Below are 25,123 nucleotides of genomic sequence, written 5' to 3' on the forward strand. Positions count from 1 at the left end.
AAATAGCTTCATTTTTAGCATGGGGCGGTAGAGCTTTTTAGCTTTTGGAGAAACGTTAACACCTCCAATTTTACAAAAAGACAAGACCATCCCACAAACGATAAATGTGAGTGCTATTACACAGAAAGCTGAGAAGTGTTACCCAGCCTTTGAGTTAGTATGTGTTTAAAAATCTTAACCCACTGCTTAAAACAGTATTGTTTTAATTATTAGCTGCTAATGCCACATATGCTGCTTTTCCCCGGCCGCCAGCAGAAAATGGGCTGTGCCCCATCTATCTGCCTGCCTGGTCCTTGCAGATGCTGCCTCAGGCAGACCATGTGATGGGGACACAGGATTGCTCTATACGCCAGCCCCTTAAAGGAAGAACCAGTCATTTTATCAAAAGCAAATGACAGATGACTCAAGATTTGAATTCCCTAGTTTAGACTACAGTCATATGCTGGATAATGACGTTTGGTCAACGACAGACCAGTGGTCCATCTGATTAGTACCATATAGCCTATATGTGTAGTAGGCTATACCACCCAGGTTTGTGTAAGTACACTATGATGTTCACACGACAACGAAATAGCCTAACAACATTTCCCAGAATGTGTCTCTGTCGTTAAGCGACGCAGGACTGTACTTACAAATAAGGATGTTTTCTTTCAGGCAGGAGCAGTGGATATATTTTCCAAATAAGCACAGGTCAACCAGCAAGATGCTTCCTCACTCCTGCTTGCCAGTCCCTTGCTCTCTTCCTCAAGCCTGCTTGGCGCTGCAGACCCATGACTGGGCCGAAAAGAAAGTGGCACGAGGTGTCTGTGATAAGCACCTCTGCTAAGTGACTAATTTGAGTCTCAGCAGAACCCCTACCCCCAGGTGTGTAGTTAACACTTGATTTGGTGTAGATTTAAATATCACTGCCGCTGGCTGTTTAATCTGGGATCAAAAGAAGAAAAAATGTGGGAGAAAAGAAAAAAGCAAATGTAAGATCTGCGTCTGTGAGCCTTACCAGGAAGATCAGCTTGACCCAGAGCAAGATTATGTCTGAAATAATCTTTTTAGGAAAAAGAGTTGTTTAAAAAAAATCACCTCGGGAAATATTTGAGTCAATATAGATAATTTCTGCTTAATTAAAATGTCCCCGTCAATAACATAACTTGAAATTGAAGGACTTAAAATTCAAATTTCAAAACATTTACCTTTTGATCAAGGGTCTGCAAACCACAGTCTCGGACCAAGTCCATCATGCTGCCTGTTTTTGTAAACAACGTTTCACTGGAACACAGCCATGCCCGTACTTTAGAATTTTCTGTGGTGACTTCACACTGCAACAGCAGAGCTGAATATTTGCGACAGAGACTGTATGGCCCACAAAGACTAAGATATTTACTATCTGACCCTTAACAGTAAAAGCTGGCAAGCCTGCTTTTGATAATTACACAAAAGCAGATCTCTAACCCTTTTAATGCAAGGAGGGCTGACTGAAATGCATGCATGTTAGAACAGTGGCTCTTCTTTCTGGTCTCATGTACCCTGGGGAGCATTTTTATAAAAACAGACCAGTGGAATCAGAACCTCCAGGAGTGGGTCCCCATTGGCATTTGTTGAAGCTCCAGGTGGGCAGCCAGGATGCTCTAGAAAAAAAGGAAACAATGGCCACTGCCGGAGTTTCTCCACCTCTCCTGCCTCGGCCCTCTGCCCCTTGCCCCTACAGCCCTGCGTACCAGGGCCACTGAGTTATTAAAGCCCTTGGCAGACTGAGTGGCCATAACTCTCACAAAGAGAGATGACATATCTCAGTGGCTGTCAGCCCTCACTGCATGTTGGAATCACTGGGGAGTTAAAGAAAAAACCTGATGTCCTCTTCTTCCTTCTCCCTTCTCCCTTCTCCCTTCTCCCTTCTCCATTCAACCTAAAGCCATTAGGCAACCACAGTGTGGCTGTAGGTGGGGTGGGGAGGGTGGCCGTGGTGGATCAGAGTAGGGTGAGGAGGGCATCTATGCAGACTTGGGACAACTTGACATGGGAGTTACAGCCCGAGCAGGGTGAGGAGGCTGTCCACACTGCAGAAGGCATGCAGTGTAGATGGGAGATTGGTTACATATAGCGGATTAACCAAATGAATGAAAACATTAAGAGAAGCCAGGTTTCTCACAATTGGAGGAGGAAGTTACAAATACAAAAAGGGAGAAAACTAGAATCAGCTCTGTTGATTGGTGCTGGATTGGAATTGGATATATCAATGTGAATATATATACAAACACACAAAATTTAGATCTGTATGTATGTGTGTGTGCATGCATGTACACACATACATATATACATATACACATGTACACATATGCTTGTATATACATGTGTGTATTCCCTAGCTTTGTCCACTGAAAGGGCCTGGGAGCAGTGATGCCCCAATAGCAATGAGCATACTTATTACTCAGATAGTGGCTTCTAAATGCCATTTTCCACTAAAAGGAACCAAGATTCTTTAGAGAAATGTCTGCTTCCAGGACTGGGGATTGGAAAGTACAAGATGAGCCTGAAACACTCTGTTGTGAAAGAAAGTGTTCAGAGAAGGATGGAGACATGTCAAAAGGATGCAGAATCCAGCCTGAATGGGCTCCCTAGGCCAAATCAGGGACAATTTGAGCATCAAAATTAATAATGATAGTGAAGGCTTATAACCCATTGAATAAAATACGAGACCACAAGTTTATATTGATATACATTTAAAAATGAATAAGTGGAAAGTTTGAGGAGGAACAGGCAATTTACATAGTTTCAAAGTACCTACCTACAAATGCTTATTAATTACAAAAGGAGAGAAAATAGTGACTTGACTGTGGAGAAAATAAGTGATCAAAGTTAACATCAGTTCAGGACAAATTGAAATCACGTGCCACTGACAGGATGCAATGAGAAGAGCACATTGCTTCTGTGATATTCCTGCCAAAGGTGCGTGACCTGAATTTAATCATGAAAATATATCAGACAAATGCAAATCGAGAGATATTCTACAAAATCTTCATGCGTCAAGGTCCTGAAAGTCAAGGAAAGTTGAGGACTTTTCTAAACTGGAGACCAGAGAGAATTGATAACTAGCTGCAATGCTTGATCGTGATCTGGATCCTTTTGCTATGAAGAACACTGTTGGAACAATTCGTGAATCTTGAACGGAGTCTGCCCATTGGATGGTGGCAATGTCACGTCACAGTGTGCAGTGTTATAATGTAACCATGTTAATATCCTGAGTTTGACGGTTATATCGTACAAGGGCAGTTAGAGCCCTGCTCCTCAAACTCTAACGTGCATACAGATCACCTGAGGATCTTCTTAAAATGCCAATTCTGATCCAAGGGGTCTGGGTGGGGCATGAGATTCTGCCAGTCTAGCTAGCTCCCCAGTGAGGCCCGTGCTGCTGGCCTGGGGACCACACTCGAAGTAGAAAGGGCCTAAGGAACCCGTGATGAACATTTATTGTTTGCCTTCTAAATACCCATCCTCCCCCTCTTTTGAGTCCAGGCTCTGGTTTTCATTTGGGAACAATCCCCTCCCCGTTTTCTGTGCGCCTGTTTTGAGTTAGATGGTCCTCAATGCTTGGGCATGAAGCGTAGGATGAAGCCCTGCTCCGTCCCATATCCTGGCTACTGTGAAAGGTTCAAGGCTGGTCCTGAGACCCAGCCAGGGCCAGCAAGATGCAACTGTAAGAGGCCTGGCTGAGCTGATACCACGTCCGTAAACCTCTTCATCTTCTGGAGCCTTCTGGGCTTCCAAGCTTACAGAGAGGCTCAAGCTTTGCCTTCTGCCCTCTAACTCCTAAAGCCCTTGAAGGCCTTTCTGACCCCCCCATGACTCCACCACCTAGTAGCCTGTGACCTTACTTAGCAAACTGAACTTGTCTGTGCCTTGGTTTCCTCATCTATAAAATGGGATACCACCCACCTCAAAGGGTTGTTCTGAGAATTGAAAGACGTTGTGCACATAAATAAAGTGTTTTGCATTGTACCTGGCACAGAGTAAATGCTCAATAAATTTTTAAGTGTTCAGTTGGGCTCTTGGAGCCCATGATGCCATGCAAAAATAAGGGGTGGCATCCTGCTGGTATGTTTTAGATCAGTTTCTCTATTGAGAATGGCTTAACACAGAGTTTGGAGACCCTAGAAGGCAAGGTCAAATATTCCCCTAGCTATTATGTTATTGTTCCCTATCAATTCCCACACAGCCCAGCTACTCCCTTCATATCTAATCTGCTCCCGTCCTGTATCCAGTTGCCTATATAAATACTTATCAAAAGGAAATAAATTAGCAACATTGTAGGTGTCCCCAGGTATGGTTTTCACACTCCCAGTAATCGCAAGCTCTGGCCAGTGAGCAGCGATACCTTCCGACTGTCTTTATTCTACTGCCATCCTGTGGCCGGCCTGTGCCACTGTAGCCCTGTGGGCCGAGTGTGGCTGAGCGTCTGTGTTCTCACCGTCCTCCCAGAAAGGGCTCCTTGGGAGGAAGGAAGGGAGTGCAGTTGAAGGGTCTTCTTGAGTGCCCCATGAGTGGGCAGGAGTCTGGGCATGAGTCACCAGTCTTGACTTGATTTCTGTTTGATGAACCTTAAGGTCACATAGTACAAGACCACGAAGCCACTACTGATGCCAATGAGGATTAAGTAGATGGTGTAGAGTGGGTACGAGTCCAGGGCCATGGTGCTGAGGATCTGGGGGCACAGACATCAATGAGCTCATTAAGAAGATGTTCAGATGGATGCCCTCTATTTAGAGTCCAAGGCCTTGGCCACTTACTATGTCTGCTGGGATGGGGATGGTAAGGTTGCCGACCACCAGGGGATAAGTTTGCCCTTTAAACTGAATCTTCATCAGCCCTTCAAAACACCATCGGAGGAAGGACACTTTGGAAATCCACGTGGGCACTGAAGACAGTGAGAGTCATGTTATTTACATGGGCTAACCACCTGCTCCCTGCGAAGTGTGCCTGGAGAGAGGGCCGCGGTGGCTCTGACCCAAGGCAAGCAAGTCCCCTGAGGGAGTAAGGAGGGGAGAGAGAGGACAAGATGGCGAAAGGGCAGAGTGGCAGCTTGGCACACAAACTGGGGTTGCCACACACTGATCCATAACAACTCCAGAGAGTAACTAACTAGGTGTCCTCGCATTTGCTCAGCTTCAAAGACTGACAGGCTGTGGACGCTCAGCAGCTCCAAACCAGAGATCTTTGGGTCTGTGCCCTGATCCTGTGGAGCAGCACGGTGTGGGGAGGAGGAGGAAGCAATGAAGCCTGCCCAGCTTGGTCAGGAAAGACCTGGAAGAAGAGAGGAGCCGTGCAAGGTAGGGCATAGGGTTCCTATGGAGAAGAACCGACACAGGCCCCAGTGTGAGGGCGTGGATTGTGTCAGGGGCTTGAAGAGCTGGGAGGAGGCAGCAGGGAATGAACAGCCCCAGGCAGGCCCAAACAAAGCGGTGACATGGATTTGCACTTTAGAAAGCTCCCTCTGTGTGGGTGAGGGCTCAGGGTTACAGAGACCAGACTATTGCAGTGGCCCACGATCAGATGATAAGGCCTGGGCTGGGAGATAAGGCAAGGGGACATTTCAGAAAGACTAAGGAGGCAGACTTGACCTGGCTCACTGGTGATGTGGAGGGTGAGGGAGAGTCAAGGGTGGCTGACATCCCGGTGTCAGCTGGGGGATATGAGAAGTTACCATCCACACCCTTGTATGGAGTCGTGCTTTTGGCACACGGGACAGCTGGCCAGGGCACCTGCTCCCAGAAAGACCAGCCTTAAGTTGGACCTAAATGATGAGTTCTCGTCTCCAGACAAAAGCTGGCTAAGCCAGCCTCAGAAGGCCTCAGAAAACCTGACCACGGGAGGGGAGCAGGCCTCACCTGTCCACAGGTTGTCTAAGCTGATCATGAAGCCACCAGTGAGGTAGAAGGAGTTATAGAGGGCGTTGCCCAAGAAGGAGGACATGTGGAAGGTGGGGAGCAGGGCAGCAGCAGCCAGGGCCATGGTCCTGCAGCAGAAGACCACCAGCCACAAGAGCAGGAAGTGCAGCAGGAAGGGCTCGGGAGACGGGCACAGGTTGGCCAGCCAGTAGGTGGGCATCCCATAGATGACGATGTAGGCGCAGTGCTCCGGAAGCTCCCCCAGGATCTGCAACGAACAACCCTTGGAAGGATGTGGAGCCAACCCCTTCATTTGCCACTGTTCCTTCAATGTCTAAAGATAGCAACCCCCAACAGCTCCAACCTTCCCTCCCAGGGACGATCAGGCTGCAGCAGGAGGGCTGGTGGGTGTGGGCAGGTGGGACCCTCGAGCAAGAGCTGACTGCTGGCTTCCCCCTGCAGGTGCCGTGTGCCCCCTCTGGGCCAGTTCAAAGCAGTTTCCCCCAGGAAGGCAGTGTGGCCCAGTGAAAACGACAGCAAGGTATTGCTCTCCTAAGACCTGGTTTCATGTCCCCACCCTGCCTAACCAGACCTAGTAGCTGTGTGGCCTTGAGACATCCTCATGACCTCTCTGAGCTTTGGCTTCCTCAAAACGAGGACAGTAACATCTGCCTGACCTGCTTCCTAGGGATGTGGCAAGACTGGAGAGGTGAAGTATGCCGGGTGTTTCCCGCCTCTTCTTTTTTAGGTTTCTGCTGACCAGAAAAGTGTCGTTCCTGCTCCACGGGCCTGGCCTTCAGGTAAATGTTTAAAAAATATCAAAGCTCTGAAACTCCCCTAGGAAATGGCATCTGCAACCACAGATGATGCACGGCCCCACAGTTCAGCAAAATGCTTCCTGGTAATTTCTGTACAATGTGGAGCAGTTTCGTCTACCCCTACCCAACCTGGTGCAGCCACTCACGCTTGGCCCTGACCCATCAGTCACCTTGGCAAAGAAATATGGCCCAGCAGTGTACAGCCCGTCTTCTAGTTCATAGCAAAGCATTGCCCTCTCCGAGTGACCTAAAAAGGGGAGAAAGGGACGTTGAAAAAGCGAAATTAATTTACAGTGTTTCTGTTTTTGAGTCCTCATGGTGCCTAAATGTCTTATGTTTTTAAAAAAACAGGCAGAGTTTTAGATGCTAATTTAGATGTTTGTAATTCTGTGGCTTGTGCATTGCTGTCAAGTAGAATCCTGATAGGATGGGCACGCCTAGGACTCTTGGTGATCTGCTTTCATTTGCACACTAATATTAATGGGCAAATTTTAAAAACAATCATTGCATTTTGTTTCACCATTGTGGTGAAATTATTCAGCAAACTTGTTTTCTCCAGGAGCTCAGAGGAACGCATGTTGGCCTTGGACCAGCTCAGAGGGTGGCTGATGCCATGTTCTCCGGCTGCTCCAGGTGTGGGTCTCAAAGATCAGGCGACACTCACATTTGGCAATGACGTCCAGGATCACGTTGAAAGGGATGAGCGCTCCGATCATGAACAAGAGGGCCGCCCTGTCCGTGAAGGAGAGCCTGTCGGACCCATGTCCGTAATAGAGGAAGCCGATGATCAGGGACATTAGGCAGGCCTCGGCTGCGTGGATGAGGAGGGTTGGCAGGTCTCGGAAGTCGTTGGAAATCTGACGACTTAAAAGACAGAAGAGAGAGGTGCCAAGGGAACAACATACATCAGTCCTGTGACCTTGGCAATGTCATTTAATCTCTATAAACCTCATTTTTCTCATCTGTAAGATGGGGATAGCAATATCCACCCCACAGAGTTACTGTGAGGATCAGATGAGATCATGGATGAGAGCATCTGTCTCACAGTAGGTACTCAATAAATGATTGTTACTTTCATCAGAAGTTATCCTGAAGAAATAACCAATCAAGTGCATAAGGATGTATGTTCAAGGATGTTTGCTGTAGAGTTACTTGTAACAGCAGAAGTCTGAAATAATCTGACTATCACTATGGTCTTGGCGGGTAAATGAATTATGGCTAGATAGGAACGCGGAGGAAGAACTAACCAGATGACAGGCGCTCTATAGGTGCTATTCTAAGTGAAAAAAGCTGGTTACAGAACAATATGCAGAATATGATCCCATTTATGTGTGGAAAGATCTAGAAAGACTCCCACCAAACACTTGGGTCTGGTTTTCTCTGAGGGCTGGAGTGACTTCTCTTTCCACCTGAAGTTCTCCTGTATTGTCCGAATTTTTCATAATGATTCTAGGTGATTTCTATGATCATCTGGCCAGTAAGGCTATTTTGATTTTGTTTAAAGAACAGAAGTAACAGGAATGCTCTGTGTCACACAGAGGGCTGGTGCTGGTCTCGGTGATGCTGGTTTTTTCAAAGGATTCTACTTCTTCTTTCAAATTCACTTTGGATACAAAGGGCTTAATTTGACACAACAAAGACTTTGGCGGGGGGGGGGGGGGGGGGGGGGGGGGGGGTGGGGGCAGTGAGATGAAACGGCAGACAATTACCGGATCAGCGTGGTGAACTGCTGCACCGAGCCAGGCAGCTTAGCGGAGTCCCGAAGGTGGTCGGTGTCCCTCAGGGGGGCTGCGCTGTTGGGAGGCAGAGCGTGTCATGGGCGTGTGAGGACGGCCACCTTCTGCAGGGTGCTCTCCATCCAGGACCAGCCCAGCTCGCCTTACCTCTCTGCACAAGTGCCCACTTCTGGTTCCCCCTCCTCCACTCTCCATAGAAAGTCATCAAAGTCACGCACTTTTTCTCTAAACAAGGCGGCAAGTGACCAAGCCTTCTCCCTGGTGGCTACTTCCTGCTCTCTGCTTCTCCTGTCGATGCTGGTCAGGTCCACTGTAAGCAGAGGATGTGGGGCCAAGGGTGACTCCGTCTTTACGTCTGCTCACAGGTGAGGAGCTCGTGCAAGCCCATCTCACAACACTGCTCAGCCCTCGGGGGCTCTGGGACATGCTCCCACCCTCTGAGAGTGGACCATGGAGTGATGGTCAAAGCAGAGAGAGGCAGAGAGAGGCTCAGGGCTGGCCTCCATCCTGCCGGGCCTGGCCACATCTACAGAAAGCCTGCCTCAAGGGAAGGGCTGGTGGATCAGGAAGAGGGCAACAGAAGAGGCCTGTGGGCACTGGCCCTGGTCCCAACACTGAAGCTCATGGGGACATCCCCAGGACAGAGCAGGTGGCATTGGACCTTTGGAGCCAAAGGACACAGCACATTTATGCCCTGGATCCAACTCCAGCCGTCCAAAAATCATGCAAGGAGCACTTGGCCTGCCCATGGGGAAGAGGTGGGCGGGCCAGGGGGAGGCTGAGCAGCCTGGGCTCCTGGCAGTTCTAATTCTCACTGTAAATTCAAAGTTTGGCTCCCCAAGCAGCCTGCCCAAAAGGGGAAAATGTTTTGCTTGGAGGGTGCCTTGTCTGGCCAACTGCCCTCACTGACCGGGGGGAAGGAGCCAGCACGACCAGCCTCCATGTTACCCCGTGGGAAGCACCTGGCAGCCCCAGCCACTGCCCTCCTCTCACAGACCCCTGCAATGCCAGAAAGGCACACCAGGCCTGTCACAGCCAGGGCTTTCCTAAGTCCAGCCTTTCTCCAGGGCCTTTCTCCCCTCCCTCCATTCCCCCCTGAGTGGGGGTTACCTCTTGACCTCTCTGCCTCTCCCCTCCTCCTATTTTCAGGCCACATCTCAAGGCAGGATAATGTCTAGGAGGGGTCTTGTAAACTGTAGTGTTTCACACCAGTGTGAAGGGCTGTAGCTCAGAACACGAGATTCACTGGCACCTCCAGGCCCTGCACCCCAGATTGGTGGGAGTCACCTGCCCCAGGGCTTGTAGGCAGGAGCCCCCCAGCAGAAAAAGAATAACAATATATAACAAAAAGGTTTTTCAGATCTGTTAGGGACTTCTGGTACTTCCTCTCTGGAGTTACTGCATGATTGCTCCAAGTGGCCAGGTTGGCAGGTGCCCTCTGCCCCCTTATCTGGGGATGACTGGCCTGAGGATGACACACTGGCAAGAAGCCAGGCTGTCACCTGAGCGCAGGGAGGGAGGGTGACCTCTGTGTGAGTTCACAAGTCTGAGGGCACAGGGCGAGGGAGAGAGTGGCCTGTCCTCCACGGGGGGAGCTGGAAGGTGGCTTGGACGCTGGGAGGAGGGTGTGGGCAGCAGGGCCAGGAGTCAGGGCAGGGGCTGGGCACGTTACTGTGGAAGGTGTTTCGTCCTTTTATTCTTTAGTTCTTTGGGTTTAGCTCTCCAGCTCCTCCGTCTTCTCATCTGTAAGGATGGAGATGACCTTGGCCTGGCAGGGCTGTGAGGGTCAAAGGGAGACCCTCTAGAGCTTGGCGCTTTGGGGGCCAGTATCTGTCCTCAAGGAGGTAGTCCCTGTCGTCATGTTGATTGATGAGGCCCTAGCTATGCTGGCCTGGGAGGAAAGCTGGGGCCCCAGGTGACCTACGGGACAAGCCACGGCTGCTGCTTCCCCTGGCCCTGGTACGGCCGTGTGGCCTGTCCAGCAACCACGTCATTCCCCAGCGTTCAGGATCCAGGCCCTTGATTTCAGGGTGGGTACCTGGAAAGGCAACTCTCCCCACCGGAATGGAGGAAGTGGCTCACAATTTCCCTGAGGGCCACAAGCTGAGGGCTCAGGACTCCAAGCTGAAAAGCAACTCTGGCGCTGACAGGGCACCTTTCATATTTGGAGATTCATTGGCCAAGACTACCAAAATGCCCTGAGCCGGCCCATGCTCTGGGTCCCTCCACCACCCACTGCCTTGGAGCTCCCTACCTCTGGGGGGCACCAGGGCACAGCTCTAAGATTTCCTGGTGACCTCCTGACCTCAAATATCCTAAGTTTCCTTACAGAGCCTGAGTAAAGACCACAAATCTAGAAATTGATCCAAACCCCTTGGATTCTATCCCCTCGGGTCTTTGGATCTCTCGTAAATTTCTTACCTATCATGCACACAAGGGTCACTGTGTCAGAAGCTAATTGTTTCAGGCCCTCATTTCTAGCATTTGATGCTTGGCAAACTGACCCACAATCTGCACCCCACTCTACCCACCCCCTTCCTTGGTCCTGCTCTCTTGAAACCTCTAAGAGTTTCTCTCCTGAATCTTTTCACCAGGCTCAGCAGGGTCTGGGATGTGGGGGAGCCCTGGGCACCAGGCTGCTGGCCTGGCTGGCTCACCGTAAAAGTCAGCGGGGTTGCTGTAGCGAGGACAGGGGTGGCCAACTTCCGTGAAATACTGGACCATGTGCTGGGCTGCCCCCAAGTAGATGGTGGTGCCAGATGTCATCAGAAGGACCAAATCAAACAGTCTGAAGATGTCCGACCGAGGCTGGTGGAGGGAGATGAGCACCAGCCTGTTGCCTTTGGCCAGTCTGGACAGGGTTTTCACCAGGTTGTGGGCAGTGAAGCTGTCGAGCCCAGAGGTGGGTTCATCTAGAATGAGGATTCCTTCCCAGGACAGAGGAGCCTGGTAAGTCGTCAGGACTCTGGCTGGACCGGGCCAAGCCAGGGGGGTGACACAGGCCCCTCATGCCCTCACCTGGGTTCCACAGAAGCTGCACCCCAATGCTGACTCTCCGCCGCTCACCCCCCGACACCCCCCGCACGTACTTGTTGCCCACGCGTGTGTCGGCACACTGCCGCAGCCGCAGCTCAGCGATCACATCCTCCACCTGGGGACGAGAGGAGCCTTAGCTCAGGGCCTTGGCCAGGGCCAGACAGATTTTGTCCCAAAAGTACAAAAAAACGTCTGCTGCTCCAGATGGGTTTAAAGGTCCGGCCTTCATTTCTCTGATGCAAGGTTTGCTCCCTCATGCTTGCACATACTGAGCAGTGCCCACGTGCAGGGCATCGCACCCTGTGCAGGTAATGCGGTCAGGTCCTGGGGACAAGACAATTGGGCTCCCTGCCCACATGGGGGACCAGAAAACAAGTAAACAAATACTCATCACACATGTTGTCCTGTGCCATGAAGGGACCGGCTAGGGCTGAGATGGCTTACAGAGGGCTGTGGGGTTCTGAGGGGGGGCTACAGGGCGGGGTTGAGCATATGGTGGGCTTTTGTGGGTGGACAGCTGGTGAGCTGGGTTACTCAAACTCCACCTGTGGCCGGGCACTGAGACAGGGAGGGAGAGACGGGAGGGGAAGGATGTCATGGTTTCTTGGGGTCACCAGGGTCAAGTAGTTACCCTTTTGTCACGTTGGGCCTGGGAGAAGGTTGTGGGCAGGCGCAGCTGGGCAACAAAAGCCAGGGTCTCGCGGACGGTCAGATTCGGGAGCAGCTGGTCGTGCTGGCGCACGTGGGCCACACTCTTCCTCACCAGCTGAGGCGTGCTGGGCTGCCCGTTGATCCAGACTTGGCCTGACTTAATCTTGCCGCCAAGGCCTCGCCCGGTGATTATGTCCAGCAAAGAGGCTCTCCCACAGCCTGTGAAGCCACCAGAGACATCCCTGAGAGCAGAGCTTCCGCGGGGCCCAGCCTGGAAGCCACTGCTGCCCGCACACTCTCCAGCCCCTCTGGACTGCTCTGTCCTTGCAGCAGTGACCAGCCCCTAGGGAAAGTGGCACAGCTCTCAGACGCGGATGGCGCAGCCCCAGCACCTGAAGCTCCAGCCTTTCACCTGCAGTCAACTTGAGCGCTCTTGGGGGGCTGGAGACATTGATGTTGGGGGTTCAGGCCAGGTCAATCAGTGGCTCCATGACAGGGGAAAGCTGGAGTCCTGGCTGCCACAGCCCTGCCTGTGCCTAGAATGTTTGGCCCCTCCGTGGAGCAAGGCTGGCATTAATGGCACCGCGAAGCTTAACTATTTTTGGTTGGCAAACACGCCAGCAATGTTTCATCATTCAACGTCGTCGTTTGGCTCAGAAGCTGGCTTTGTGGGTGGCCTAATTTGGAGAATTAATAGGGTGTCTTTTAAAAATGCAAAACTGGAAACTATTTTCAGAAATAAGGGAGAAAAAAATAGAGAAGTAATGGATGTGGAAATGATTGTAAAACTACAGCCTAGTGTACACATGTGTTCTGAGTTTCTCTGCATCCTCTACACTCTCTTATTTTTATCAGTGCTGCTTTTTACTTTCTCTAAAAAAAAAGATCCATGGCTCACAAATTAACACCATCCACTCCTGAGTGACCTGGCTATTGCTATGGATTTGGGGAAGTAAGCGTCGGATTGGATCAGGTTTACAAAAGCTTTGAGACTCTTTGACAACCATTGAAGCTGCGAATGCAAATAGGTCTCAGGCCCTGAGAACACCTTCTTGCAAATGAGCTCTCTCCAATCCCCGAGGTGGGGTTTCGCTTTCCTTACTGTAAATCCCTTTTGGAGAGCAAATTTTCCCAGTCGTTTCCAAACAAGGAAAGTGTCAATACACAAATATAACACCTCCTCCTTGCACACGGCATGCGCCTCCTGCAGGCAGCCCCATGCCCCCAGTGCAAGAACCAAAATAAGGAAGGCTCCCTAGTGGTCCTTCTGCTTACAGACTAGTGGCTCTCAGGGTGGACAGGCACCTGCACGCTGCCTCCTGGGTGCACCTCATTCGAGGTCCCTGAGAACTTAGGTGGAGCAAAACAGCCAGGAGAGAAACCAGAGGGGAGGGCTCTGGCCCTGCTCCCTGCTCAGCCTCCAACGTGGAGCCAGGTTCTGGGAGCACAGGAGAGTTTGCCAACGTGCCAAATCCTGGTGGGATTCCCAGTCAGGGAGGGGGAAGGCCGTATTTCCTAAACAAAACTTTGTGAGAGGTGTGGGTGGCCTTTCCAGCGGAAGCTGCCTGGTGTGAGTGGGGAGACCCTCCACAAACCAGGAGAAAACACTCGCAGGCACTCAAGACCCTTACAAAATGGCGGGAATCTCCAAATCAGTAAATTGGTTCCTTGGAAAACACTTTTGGCCGTGCTGATTCTATAGAAGAAGCTAAAAGGCCTGGGGCTGTTTTAGTTTATTTTTTAAAAATTATGACCAACATTCTCTCTTTTTTTTTTTCTTTTTGGTGAGTGGAGTAAAAGTCACAGGAAGTATTACTGATAAACCTTTTAATAATTTCAGCCAAGCAAACCTGAAGCTAAACAACACCAAACCTAGAGTCAAAAGGGCAAAGGCCTGGAGACTGCTCCATGTAATTCCTGCTTAGCCTCTCTGAACGTCACCTTCCTCCATCACAGGTCAGGGATGCTAACAGCTACAGGGTTGTATGCCACGCGGACTAACTGTGATGGGTCCAAGGCTTTGTGGGAGCACCTGGTAAGGGCCCACGTGTCCCTCAGACTCTCAGTTCACAAAGAGAAAGCAGATACAACAAGGTGGCTTTCCACAAACGAAAATAAAATTGACCTAGGAAGTACCTCTTTTTTTCCTGTTTAGGTTGGAATTGCAGAAGCGGGGCCAGAAGTGGGTGTAACTTGACTTGTGGGCGACGTTTCAGTTACAAAGTGCATTTACATACGTGATCTCCTTTGATCTTTGGTTAGACAATAAACAGAACTTCCCTATTAGAAGACTGTAAAAATTGGAGCAGATATTTAAAAAGTTGAGCAATCTGTCCTTCTGGAAATGATTAATGAAAAGGTATAAAGTGCTCTCTCTAATGCTATGCAAGGGAGAAACGCCTTGATCTGAGAAGCAGGAGACCCAAGTTCTTGTTCTAGCTCCACACTAAATATATGTCCTTAGGTGAAACTCTCAACTTCTCTAGATTTCAATCTCCTCATATGTCAAAGGAAGGAGTGTGTGTGTGTGTGTGTGTGTGTGTAGGGACAGGAGGACATCTAGAAATATTGAGGATCAAATAATTTAAAAACCCTCCTCTAAATATGCTTCCAAACTGGTAAGGAGAAGAGCAAGGCAGAATATAATGAAGAATGAACTGTGTTCCCCAGGCCCCCTTTCAGCTCTGGTGTTCTATAGGGTTAAGTTTAGCCTGTGACACAAGGAGGCACTCCGAGAATCTGGAGCTGTGCCAAAGGTTGGAAGTTGTGCTTAGACTTGGAGGGGCCATCTGAGAAGTGGCAGTGGCCTGACCATAGCGGGGAATCTGATGTGGGGGGACAATGAATGAGTGCTCCCTGTGGTGGAGGAGACACCGGAGAAGAGCACTCGATTCTGAAGCTGCCTGATGATCTTGCCTTGTCTAAATGCAGGCGTTAACTAGGGACAGAATCTCTGGCTGTAGCTTCAAGAGGCAACCCCATGATTCCTAACAGCCACTCCCTGAGAGCTAGTAAATGGAGGAGCTAAGATTCCAACACAGCTCTGTCTGACCTGGAACCTGAGCTCTCAACCCCTCTGCTATACTATTCTACTATTCAGCCAAGAGACCTGTAAGAAGCATCCCTTTGTCCGAGGGACCATTCTGTAACCCAGGAGAGAGAGAACCCACTACCCCACTATTTGCCCTTGGTGGTACCTGAGCTCCCTATGATGGCCAGCATCTGCCCACTCCTCACTTTGAAGTTCAGGTTCTGGATGCCCAGCTCACAAGAGTCCTCGTGAGATATCCAAGGTATCTTGAACTGAGCCAGCTGCTCATACCAAGGCACCTGGGAGGCCATGTCCACCTGTGGGGAGATATTAGACTGTTCCTCAGTTCTGTGATATTAATGGCTCAGAGGGCTTCAGCAACTTCTGTTCAGCTCCGTACAGGAGACATCCTCCTGCTGTACACAACAGGCCTGAGAGCCACCCTTCTCAAGGTTCTATCAAACATGGAGGTGGACCCCACCATGTTGAGAACCTGCTGTTTCCAAGCCTGAAGATAAGACATGGAAAGCACATGCAATAGCAGAAAAAAAATAAAAATATGACATGAAGCAAAACAATGTTTTCGCTTAATAATAACAATAATTTACTAATAATTTATCGAATGTGCAAGGCATTGTGTAAATCTCTTTATATCCATTATCTCATTCAACCCCCATTGCAAACCTATAACATACATACTATTATAATCCTTGTTTTACAGATGAGGCTCAGAGCAGTTAAATAACTTGCTCAAGATCACACAGCTAGTAAGTGGTAGAGCAGAGAAAGGTTAGGGTGCAGCTCATTAGCTTGTCCTAACTCACAGCCATAGGAAGCCAGACATGGGCCTCTGACATTCACCATCCCAGGCCCCGCTAGGTTCCCTCTGGGCCACGTGGGGTCTGCCCCTGGGAGGTGCAGGAAACGGGGGTCTTTCAATCTGACCAGGGGATTCCTGAGAACCCCTGAGAGGCCAGTGGTCCTTGTCCTCTGGATGTTTTCCTAGCTCTAGGAAAAGCACATTTCATGAAAAAAACAAAACCATAAAAACTGATGAAATTTGAAAAAAGTCTGTAGTTTAGTTAATAGTATCATGCCATTGTTAATTTCTTAGTTTTGAAAATTTTATCACGGGTAGGCAAGATGTTAACATGAAGGGAAGCTGGACAAAGGGTAGATGGGAATTTTGTACCATTTTTGCAACTTTTTAAAAGTCTAAAACTATTTCAAAATATAAAGTTAAAAGAAAGTTTTAGAGATTTTTTTCCCACAGGTTCACACAGTTTATTTTATGTTTTAATAAAGATCTCGTTCTCTTTTTATGTCTCTCAACCTCCAGCCTGCAGTTGAAGTTCTCTGGAGCCAGGAGCTGTACTGGAGGGAAGCCCCAAAGCTTGCACCCAACTCGTGAGGCATCCGTGTGGTCTGGACACTTTCCTTGCAGTAGAGGGTCCCTTCCACTTGGGGAATTGTTTGGCTTTCCCTGCTCACTCCTCCCACCTTGTGCTCAGGTATGCCCTTACCTGGTAGCTGAGGTCTCGGACCTCGAAGGTGTTGGACTGGCCACTGTAGGTGAAGTACAGGCTGTTGTCACTTTCAGAGGAGAACAAGCTGTCCTGGAGGCCCTGCTGGGAGAGACGACAGCAAGGTGTACATGGGAGCTCACTCTTCTTTAAACGGATTTGTCTGAAATATTTCCAAATGTTTTCCAATTGAGAGAGCGAGCCTGAGTAGAACTCCGGAGTTCTGCTCCCACCTTGACCCCCAGCTGCCAGTGCCTCCAAGGCAGGAGCCAGAGGTGGAGGTGGAGGAGGTAAGAGGGTTTGTGCCCTCAGAGATGCAGCACGAAGCTCCTGGGGAGAGCCAGAGTAGCTCAGAAAGCTGCTGGATGCAGCCCTGCGGCCCTGACCCTCACTCACCACCTCCCCCATCAGCACACACACCGCCTTGTTTTTCCATCTAATTTTGTTAAACTATCAGAAATTCTATCAATTGCTGAGAGACTCATTTGGGCTAACGTGCATCCTGCTTGTTTGTTTTTAAAGAGCAAATATCTGCAGGAGGGATATTAGCCCATTGGTATAAGCGATGAGTTAGCTCAGACATTGCTTTTGTGAACAAGCACCCAGCCAAAAGCTCCCCAGGTTAGATTGTGGGGTGGAGGGGTTGCTGAGGAAGGAAGGTTGGACATTTTGGAGTCTGGAGCAATATGTGAAGGTAACCTCAAGCCCAGGTAGGTTCCACTTTTCAGGCAGGAGCTCTGAGAAGGTGGAAGGTGCTGGGACCCAGGGGAAAGAGGTGTCAGAACGGGGAAGACAGATAAAAGGAAGGAGAGAGGCGCGTGCTCTCGGCTCCTTGGCTCCCCCGGACCCCCTCACCCTGGGCTAAGCAGGCAGGTGCAGGCCAGCCTGGGACCCCAATTGCCATCAAGGCATGGTGCCTTCCAGAGGCTGCACAGACAGCTTGATTTTCAGAAGAAGAGAATTCTTGACTGGGTTGGGGACAGCCTCCATTCCATTTTGAAATATTTTCCTTGGCTCCCAGGAAGGATTTGTTAGACTCTTCCTGAGGTTTTGACAAACTCTCTGTATTTTTCAAATACTTAAATATCTATTCGGCTGACATCTTAATCAGTACGACTGTCAGAACATCACTTGAATTTCTGACAGGTGACACCCAAAAAAGCAAAAGCAGGTTTATTTGTAGGTAACCAGCTCGGCTCCTGCTGGGCTACACTGTAATTTCTCCTTGTATTAACTTCGGATCAAATTCCTGAATCAGAAGCCTAGAGTAGAAGGAGACTCAGGGAATACAGAGCCCGAGCTCCTTGTTCTAAGATGAGGAGCTCGTGCCCTGGAGAAGTAGTAGTGTGCTGAGGACTCCCGCCTGGGGAGCACACAGGGCTTGTTCCTGACTGAGGGGAGAGCCCAGGGCTTTACTCGAATGTTCAGAGAAGACCTCACACAGGTCTCCTGAGGCCTGGGCCCTCTCATCCTCCTCTGGCCACGCTCCCGCCCATGGACTGAGGGTTCTGTTGGCCAAGAGCGCTTGCCATTCCAGGCACCCAGGACCCCAGAATTTCCTGTGCAAATGGCCACAAGCCCACTGCCAGGGCCTACGTGAACCTTGTCCCAGGCCCATTATCCTGAGTAATGACAGTACTGCCTGACTGGGCACCCCGGGCTAGAGGGGCGTTTGTCTGTGGAGGGTGTGGATGGAATGTGGGTGGGCAGGGTGGAGTGACCACGTAGGGGTGTATGAGGTCACATGTGGAGCTGGGGGTGGGCAGAGAAGGGGGACAGGCTGTGGCTTGGGCTGGAAGCTGGCTCCCTCATGCTGCCACATTCTAGCTGCCATCCTGGAATTTCTAAATTTACACCCAGCCTTCTAGGTTGTGAGGAAGGTATGTCAAGGTAAAAGGATAAAAACTATTTTATTTAACAGTTCGATTGATAACTTTAAAATATCTAGACATATGTAGCCTTCATCCCTTCCTTTCAGGAGCCATAAATGTTAGGGGCAGACTGTCACTTGGTATCTTGAGTTAATGGGATTGAAGAAAAAGAAACTGGAAACGCAGGAATTTCTGCACACATTCCTGGATGTCAGGTTTGGGCAATTCTTTCCCCCTAAACTGTGGTGGCTGAATTGTCAGACTTTCTAGGCAGAAAGTGTCCCCAAAGCCTCCACTGACTTATATCTTATTCAGGCTGTAAGCATTGCAGTCATGGCTCGTAGGAGTCATTTCTCGTCAGGGATTTGCCCCGTGGGGTATTCCCAGAGCAGAGCTGGTCATTTGCAGAGGCTGCAGAGTTGACTAGGAAGAGTGGGTTCCTCGGGCCTGGCTGAAGTCAGGTCCTAGCAACTCAAGACCAGTCCAGGTGGCCTGTGGCCTTCCGTGTGGGGTGTGGAGTCCTCAGTCACTCTTGTCTTTCTCTCTCTCCTCCTCTCCACAGCAGGAAAGGACAGAAAGGAGGGGTGGGATGAGGCAGGGTGGAGGGTAGGGCGCTGCCTCCTTTCTACCTTCCAACTTAACTTCCGGCTTCAAATCCCGCCCACACCTCGATTTCAGTCAAAGGCCATTTCTCAAGCAAACACTTCTAATGTAAAATGAGGACAGAAACCCTGTACCCCAACCTCCTCACCTCTGGCTGTCGTCTGTGCCTTCCAGCTCTCTCTGGGATCTTACCACTGTCTGCTGCAGCCATATTACGAGCATAAATTCTGATGTTCCCACAAAAGTCACTTGCCATCCTGTCTCATCAGTTTACTGCCACTGGAGACTCTGAGCTTGACAGCCAGATGGACAAAGGAGGCACCGCAGAGTTCCTGGTATGAGTGTGCACATTTCTGTGGTAGAGTCTCATTTGGAAAAAGCTACATCAGCCCAAGTCACAAGCAAGCACATCATTTCCCTTCAGGAGTGCGCCTCAGGACGAGAAGTGACAGCAGAGGCCCCCACCAACTCCTGACCCCTGAATCCACTGCCCTCAGCCCTCTCATGCCCCCAAAATGGAGTCCGGCTGCCTCGTTCTCACTCTGCTCGTGGTCCTGGTGGTACATTAGGACAGAAAGCTCCTGAGGGAGGAAAGAGAGGGTGGATTTGCCCCCATCCACCAGGATTCAGACAACTCCCCGCCACTTACGGAAGCATCCTGGGAATTCCACAGCCCTCTCTTCTCTGGGGCCTGCCCAGCCATGGGGCCAGCTGTGTCTGTGCCCCTTTGTTGCAGTTCCTTTGGACCTTACCTGCTGCCCGTCAGTGCCAATATTTTCTGTTTCCCGGAGCTGGCCAACCTCTGGCCCTCGTTCACTGGGGCCACTGTCTGTCTCCCAGAATCCTCTCTGGCACACCCTCCTGCAAACACAGGCTGTGTGTTCTGTCCCTGTCCAGGTAATACACATGTTCTGGCTAAAGGTACATCAGATAATGGCATCTGCGGCCAAACCCCAGCCCCGCTGCTGGAAGGGCCTAAGGAGGAGCAGGTGGGGCAGTCTGCTTCTAGCTTCCTGGCCAGCTTCCCCAGGGAAAGTCAGGCACCCAAGTGTTTGCCTGTCTTTGCTGCCTGGTGGCCATGAGTGAACTCTCATTTCTGACTCCCACGGGGTCCTGGGGACGCCCAGCACACGGAGGCTCCCGGTGCTCCTCAGAGGAGGTTCCTGCAGCTGCTTCAAAGCCTGGACACAGCCTGGGCGTTCTGCACGCCTCCTACAGTGTCAGGTAAGGCCGCAGCCTCTCCTGCCTGCTGGAGCCTTGAGCTGTGGTCAGGGACAGGCCTGGCCCCAGGTGGGTGGGCCTCTCACCCCCTCTGCTGGCTGTCCTCACGAATGGGGGCATGCACGGAGGCTATGGGATCCCTCTTTAGTGGATGGAGGTGGAGAGTGGAGAGGGGAAGGGCTGCCAGTGGGAAATGAGGAGCAACGGTGGAGGGCCCCTCCCCCTGCCCACAGCAGGACGAGGAAACTGTGACAAGGGTGGCAGCTGTGCTCTGCCCCATGCCCCTGGTTTGTGCCCTTTCCCCCTTCCCAGTGTGTTCCCCTCATGTACCGCCAGCCCTAGGTGGATGGAGAGGGCTTGGGGAATGGGGGTGCCTGCAACACAAGGTGTAATGAAACCTGGATTCAGGAATGAATAGTCAATGGGTCAACGGAAGGAATTAACCATGTCTTTTTCTTTTCTTTTCTTTTCTTTTTGGTGAGGAAGATTGGCCCTGAGCTAACATCTTTTGCCAATCTTCTTTTTTTTCTCTCTCTCCCCAGAGCCCCAGCACATAGTTGTATATCCTAGTTGTAGGTCATTCTAGTTCTTCTATGTGGGACGCTGCCACAACATGGCTTGATAAGCTGTGTGTATGTCCCTGTCCAGGATGCAAACCGGCGAATCCCGGGCTGCAGAAACAGAGCGTGGGAACTTAACTACTTGGCCACGGGTCTGGCCCCAGCAGTGTCTTTTTTGTCATCTCCTAGGCAGCCAAAGAGAGCTGGCATTCAGAGAAGCCACAAGGCAGGGGCTTTACATAGATGATCTTCTTCCATCACTACCCGCCGGCTCTGCAGAGGAGGACACTGAGGCTAAAACGCACTCAGGAACCTGTCCTGAGACAACTGGGGTGGGGCAGAGCTGGGATCAGTGCTGGGGGACAAGGGTCTCTCCTTCCAGGACCCACACTGCCTTTCACCTTGCGGGGTTTCCTTTAAAGCTGTCGCGTTGGGCCCTGGTGGGACATTGCATCTCGCAGGCAGCGGTGGAACAAGCAGATCCTCAAAGATGTCTCCTTGTATGTGGAGAGTGGGCAGCTCATGTGCATCCTGGGGAGCTCAGGTAAGCTTGGGAAGGAGTGCTCGAAATTCTCAGTCAGAATTCAGAAGAGGCTTTGCCTTGATTTGAATGCCACGTTGAGGAAACGTGTTTAAGTGCAGCAAGAAGGCCACAAGTTGGAAATTAGAATGAAATCTAATGACATGAATGTGAATGGAACCTGGTACTAATGTGATATCTTTAGAAAGATCCTTGAAAAAGAATAAAGGCCTGTCTAACACGTAAGTTAATTCATATTCCAAATTACGGAAAGCGCCCAGCACAGTGCCTGGCATTATAGGGGTGCTCAGCAAACACCATTCTCCTAGTCTGGACCCTGCCCAGAGACAAGAAAAGGAATAAAACAAGTACAAAGATGCCCATTCAGCCCCCACATTCATTGGTCCTTTTTTATTATGATACTATGATGCATTTCAAACATACAGGTAAGAATAGAGAATAACATAAAGAATGTTTATGTATCTGACTTTATCAAACCTTAACATTATACCATATTTGCTTCAGATCCTTTTTAAATTTTTTTAAGGAATTAAATATTACAGGTCCCACTGAAGCTATCTACGTGCCTATTCCCCCCCTCATCCTTCTCCTCCTCTTCCTCGGGATAACTACACTTGAAACTGAAATCAGTGTCTGTCTTTGTGTCCCTGCATCAGCCAGTCATTGACCTGGGAGAGTGTAGCCTCTGAAGAGGCAGCTCCACGTGTCTGAGGGCAATGCGCTGTGAGGGTCACAGCTGTGAATCCTCAGCAGTGGGGGATGAGGCCGTTGGCCCTGAGAGGGGATCTGCATGGCACACCACAGTGTCTACTACGCTAGGTTATCCTGCACATCTTCAGGCTGAAAGATTTTGACAAATTGGCTTCACAGGAGCCTCTTGATTGAGTTCTTGCTCACAAATTGTTGACACTTACTGCCACCCTCCACTTGCATTATTCTTTTTTTTTTTTTAAATTAGGTTTTTTTTTTTTTAATTTTTTTTTTTTTTTTTTTTTCCCCCCCCGCCCCCCCCCCCCCCACACACACACAGTTGTATATCTTAGTTGCAGGTCCTTCTAGTTGTGGGATGTGGGACGCTGCCTCAACGTGGCCTGATGGGTGGTGCCATATCCGCGCCCAGGATCCGAACCCTGGGCCGCAGCAGCAGAGTGCACGAACTTAACCACTCAGCCACGGAGCCGGCCCCCTGCATTATTCTTTTTAATAGAGATGGGTAATATAAGTCTGTGATGAAAGTTAAGCACAGGCAACCTCTTTTGACCTGGGGAGTTAAATCCAAAATCATTCCTCTACTACAATGGGTGGTACAACTGGATGGTAACAGCAATCTTCTTAAGATTAAATGAAAAGGAATGCACTGACTAAAATGGTTACACTTTCCTGCAATTTCCTGTCAGTTCCTATTTCCAATTTTTAACTGTTTCTAACTATATGTGTGTACTATAACATTTAGGGTCATTCTAACTTTCCTTTTGATAATTATATTTCTTTAAAAAGAAAAAAACCCTGAGTTATTCCTATAATAATTTGTCACTTGTTGGCCCTCCTTGTGTAGGATTAAAAAAAGTGGCATGTAGCACACAACAAGGAATTGAACCCACCTTCTCAGATGTGTGCTCCCCTGGCCAATGTCGGGCTTCGCGCAAGTCTCAGCAGGACAGTGGGTTGGGGTTCTTGATCTGGGGGCTCATGGCTGGTTTCTTATGATACCTAACCGTGGTTTGAGGACAGCGTCCATCCTTTTACACTGAACATGACTTCACAGTAGTTTGCAAGTTTCACAAGAGCAGGAACTTTGCATTTGTTTGGTTTGGTTTTTCTCTTGCTGTATCCTCAACAACTAGAACGTGGCCAGCCACACGGTAAGTGCTTAACAAATATTTGTTGAATCAATGAGTGAAAAAAAAAAATGAGTTCTATGAATTACTCTTAGCGTTTCATAAAATTACATGACTTCATTGGTGTCTTATCTAAAGCAGCACTGTTTATCAAACCTTTATTAGTGAGACAAAAGATGACTTGGGTGTTCAAATTCTCTCGAGCATGCTCTATTGCAAGTCTGCCTAGGGGCATCCAGCACCCCAGGGGAAGATGACTTTGTTTGACTCATTATTTGCTCTCAATTAGGACTCGGACTCTGAACTGCATGCTCCCTTGCAGGAGACTATTTAGGTACAAACGATTCCTCTCCTTTTAGGAAAGGTAACCCCAAATGTCATGGTTTCATTGCCCTCTAGGTCATTAACCTTTTTTTTATTATTATTACTGTGGTAAAATACACATAACATAAAATTTACCATTGTAACCATTTTTTTTTTTTTTAAAGATTGGCACCTGAGCTAACATCTGTTGCCAAGCTTCTTTGTTTTCTTTCTTCTTCTTCTTCTCCCCAAAGCCCCCCCAGTACATAGCTGTATATTCTAGTTGTAGGTCCTTCTAGTTCTGCTACATGTGATGCTGCCTCAGTACGGCTTGATGAGCAGTGCTAGGTCTGCGCCCAGGATCCGAATTGGTGACACTCTGGGCCACTGAACAGGAGCGCGTTACCTTAACCACTTGGCCATGGGGCTGGCCCCCACTGTAACCATTTTTAAGTGTACAGTTCAATGGTATTAAACACATTCACATTGTTATGCAACCATCACTACCATCCATCTCTATAACTCTTTTCATCTTGTAAAACTGAAACCTTATACCTATTAAACAACAACTGCTCATTCTCTGCCCCCGTCAGCCCTTGGCTAATACCATTACACTTTCTGTCTATGATTCTGACAAGTCTAACTACCTCATTAAGTGGAATCATACAGTATTTGTCTTTTTGTGACTGGCTTGTTTCACTTACCATAATGTTCTCAAGGTTCATCCATATTGTAGCACACTGCAGAATTTCCTTCCTTTTTAAGGCTGAATAATATTCCATTGTGTATATATATATAGCATATTTTGCTTATCCATTCATCTATTCATGAACACCTGGGTTGCTTCCACATTTTAGTTATTGTGAATAATGCTGCTTTGAACAAGGGTGGACAAGTATCTCTTCGAGATCCTGTTTTCAATTCTTTGGTGTATATATCCAGAAGTGAAATTGCTGGATCATATGGTAATTCTATTTTTAATTTTTTGAGGAACCACCATACTGTTTTCCACAGTGGCTGCACCATTTTATATTCCCACTGACAGTGCACAGGGCTCCAATTTGTCCACATCCTCACCAACACTTGTTAGTTTTGCTTTTTTTGATAGTAGCCATCCTAACGGGTGTGAGGTGGTATCCCACTGTAGTTTTGATTTGCATTTCCCTAATGATTAGTGATGTTGAACATCTCTTCATGTGCTTATTGATCATTCATATATCTTCTTTGGAGAAATATCCATTCAAGTCCTTTGCTCAATCTTGAATCATGTTGTTTGTTTTTTCATTGTTGAATTTTAGCAGTTCTCTAAATTTTCTGGATATTAATCTTTTATCAGGTATGGATTTATGAATATTTCCTGTCATTCTGCGGGTTGCCTTTTTACTCTGAGGATAGTGTCTTTAGATACACATAGTTTTTATGAAGTCCAATTTGTCTATTTTTCTTTTGTTACGTGCACCTTTGGTGTTATGCCCTAGGGTATTAACCATTTTTGTGTCTAACTTTGCTACTTAT

The 25,123-nt window shown here is 49.1% G+C and overlaps 1 protein-coding gene across 2 annotated transcripts; it reads right to left on the minus strand.

Moving 5' to 3' along the window:
• Positions 1-2,737: 2,737 nt before the first annotated feature.
• Positions 2,738-19,897, minus strand: ABCG8 (ATP binding cassette subfamily G member 8). 2 transcript variants are annotated; one of them, XM_046660456.1, is made up of 14 exons: positions 19,795-19,897; positions 19,294-19,477; positions 16,672-16,773; positions 15,315-15,465; positions 12,098-12,336; positions 11,449-11,581; positions 11,088-11,357; positions 8,578-8,740; positions 8,404-8,487; positions 7,359-7,558; positions 6,865-6,941; positions 5,877-6,144; positions 4,779-4,906; positions 2,738-4,693 (listed from the first exon to the last, which is right to left on the minus strand). In XM_046660456.1, exons 2-14 carry the CDS (start codon positions 19,399-19,401, stop codon positions 4,556-4,558), a joined length of 2,061 nt encoding a protein of 686 aa, XP_046516412.1. In that variant the 5' UTR covers positions 19,402-19,477; positions 19,795-19,897; the 3' UTR covers positions 2,738-4,555. The 2 variants fall into 2 exon arrangements, with proteins under 2 accessions (XP_046516412.1, XP_046516411.1); XM_046660455.1 differs by having other exon boundaries at positions 16,672-16,776.
• Positions 19,898-25,123: the final 5,226 nt, after the last annotated feature.

This window comes from Equus quagga, chromosome 5 (genome assembly GCF_021613505.1).
Source record: "Equus quagga isolate Etosha38 chromosome 5, UCLA_HA_Equagga_1.0, whole genome shotgun sequence".
Lineage (NCBI taxonomy): Eukaryota > Metazoa > Chordata > Mammalia > Perissodactyla > Equidae > Equus > Equus quagga.

Excerpts from the sequence above, each read along its gene's own strand:
- ABCG8 (XM_046660455.1), bottom strand. The coding sequence starts at position 19,401 with ATGGCAAGTGACTTTTGTGGGAACATCAGAATTTATGCTCGTAATATG. Across the intron at positions 12,337-15,314 it reads GGCCATCATAGGGAGCTCAG|GCTGTGGGAGAGCCTCTTTG; the intron begins GTACCACCAAGG and ends GTGGCTTCACAG. Across the intron at positions 4,694-4,778 it reads TCCCCATCCCAGCAGACATA|ATCCTCAGCACCATGGCCCT; the intron begins GTAAGTGGCCAA and ends CTGTGCCCCCAG.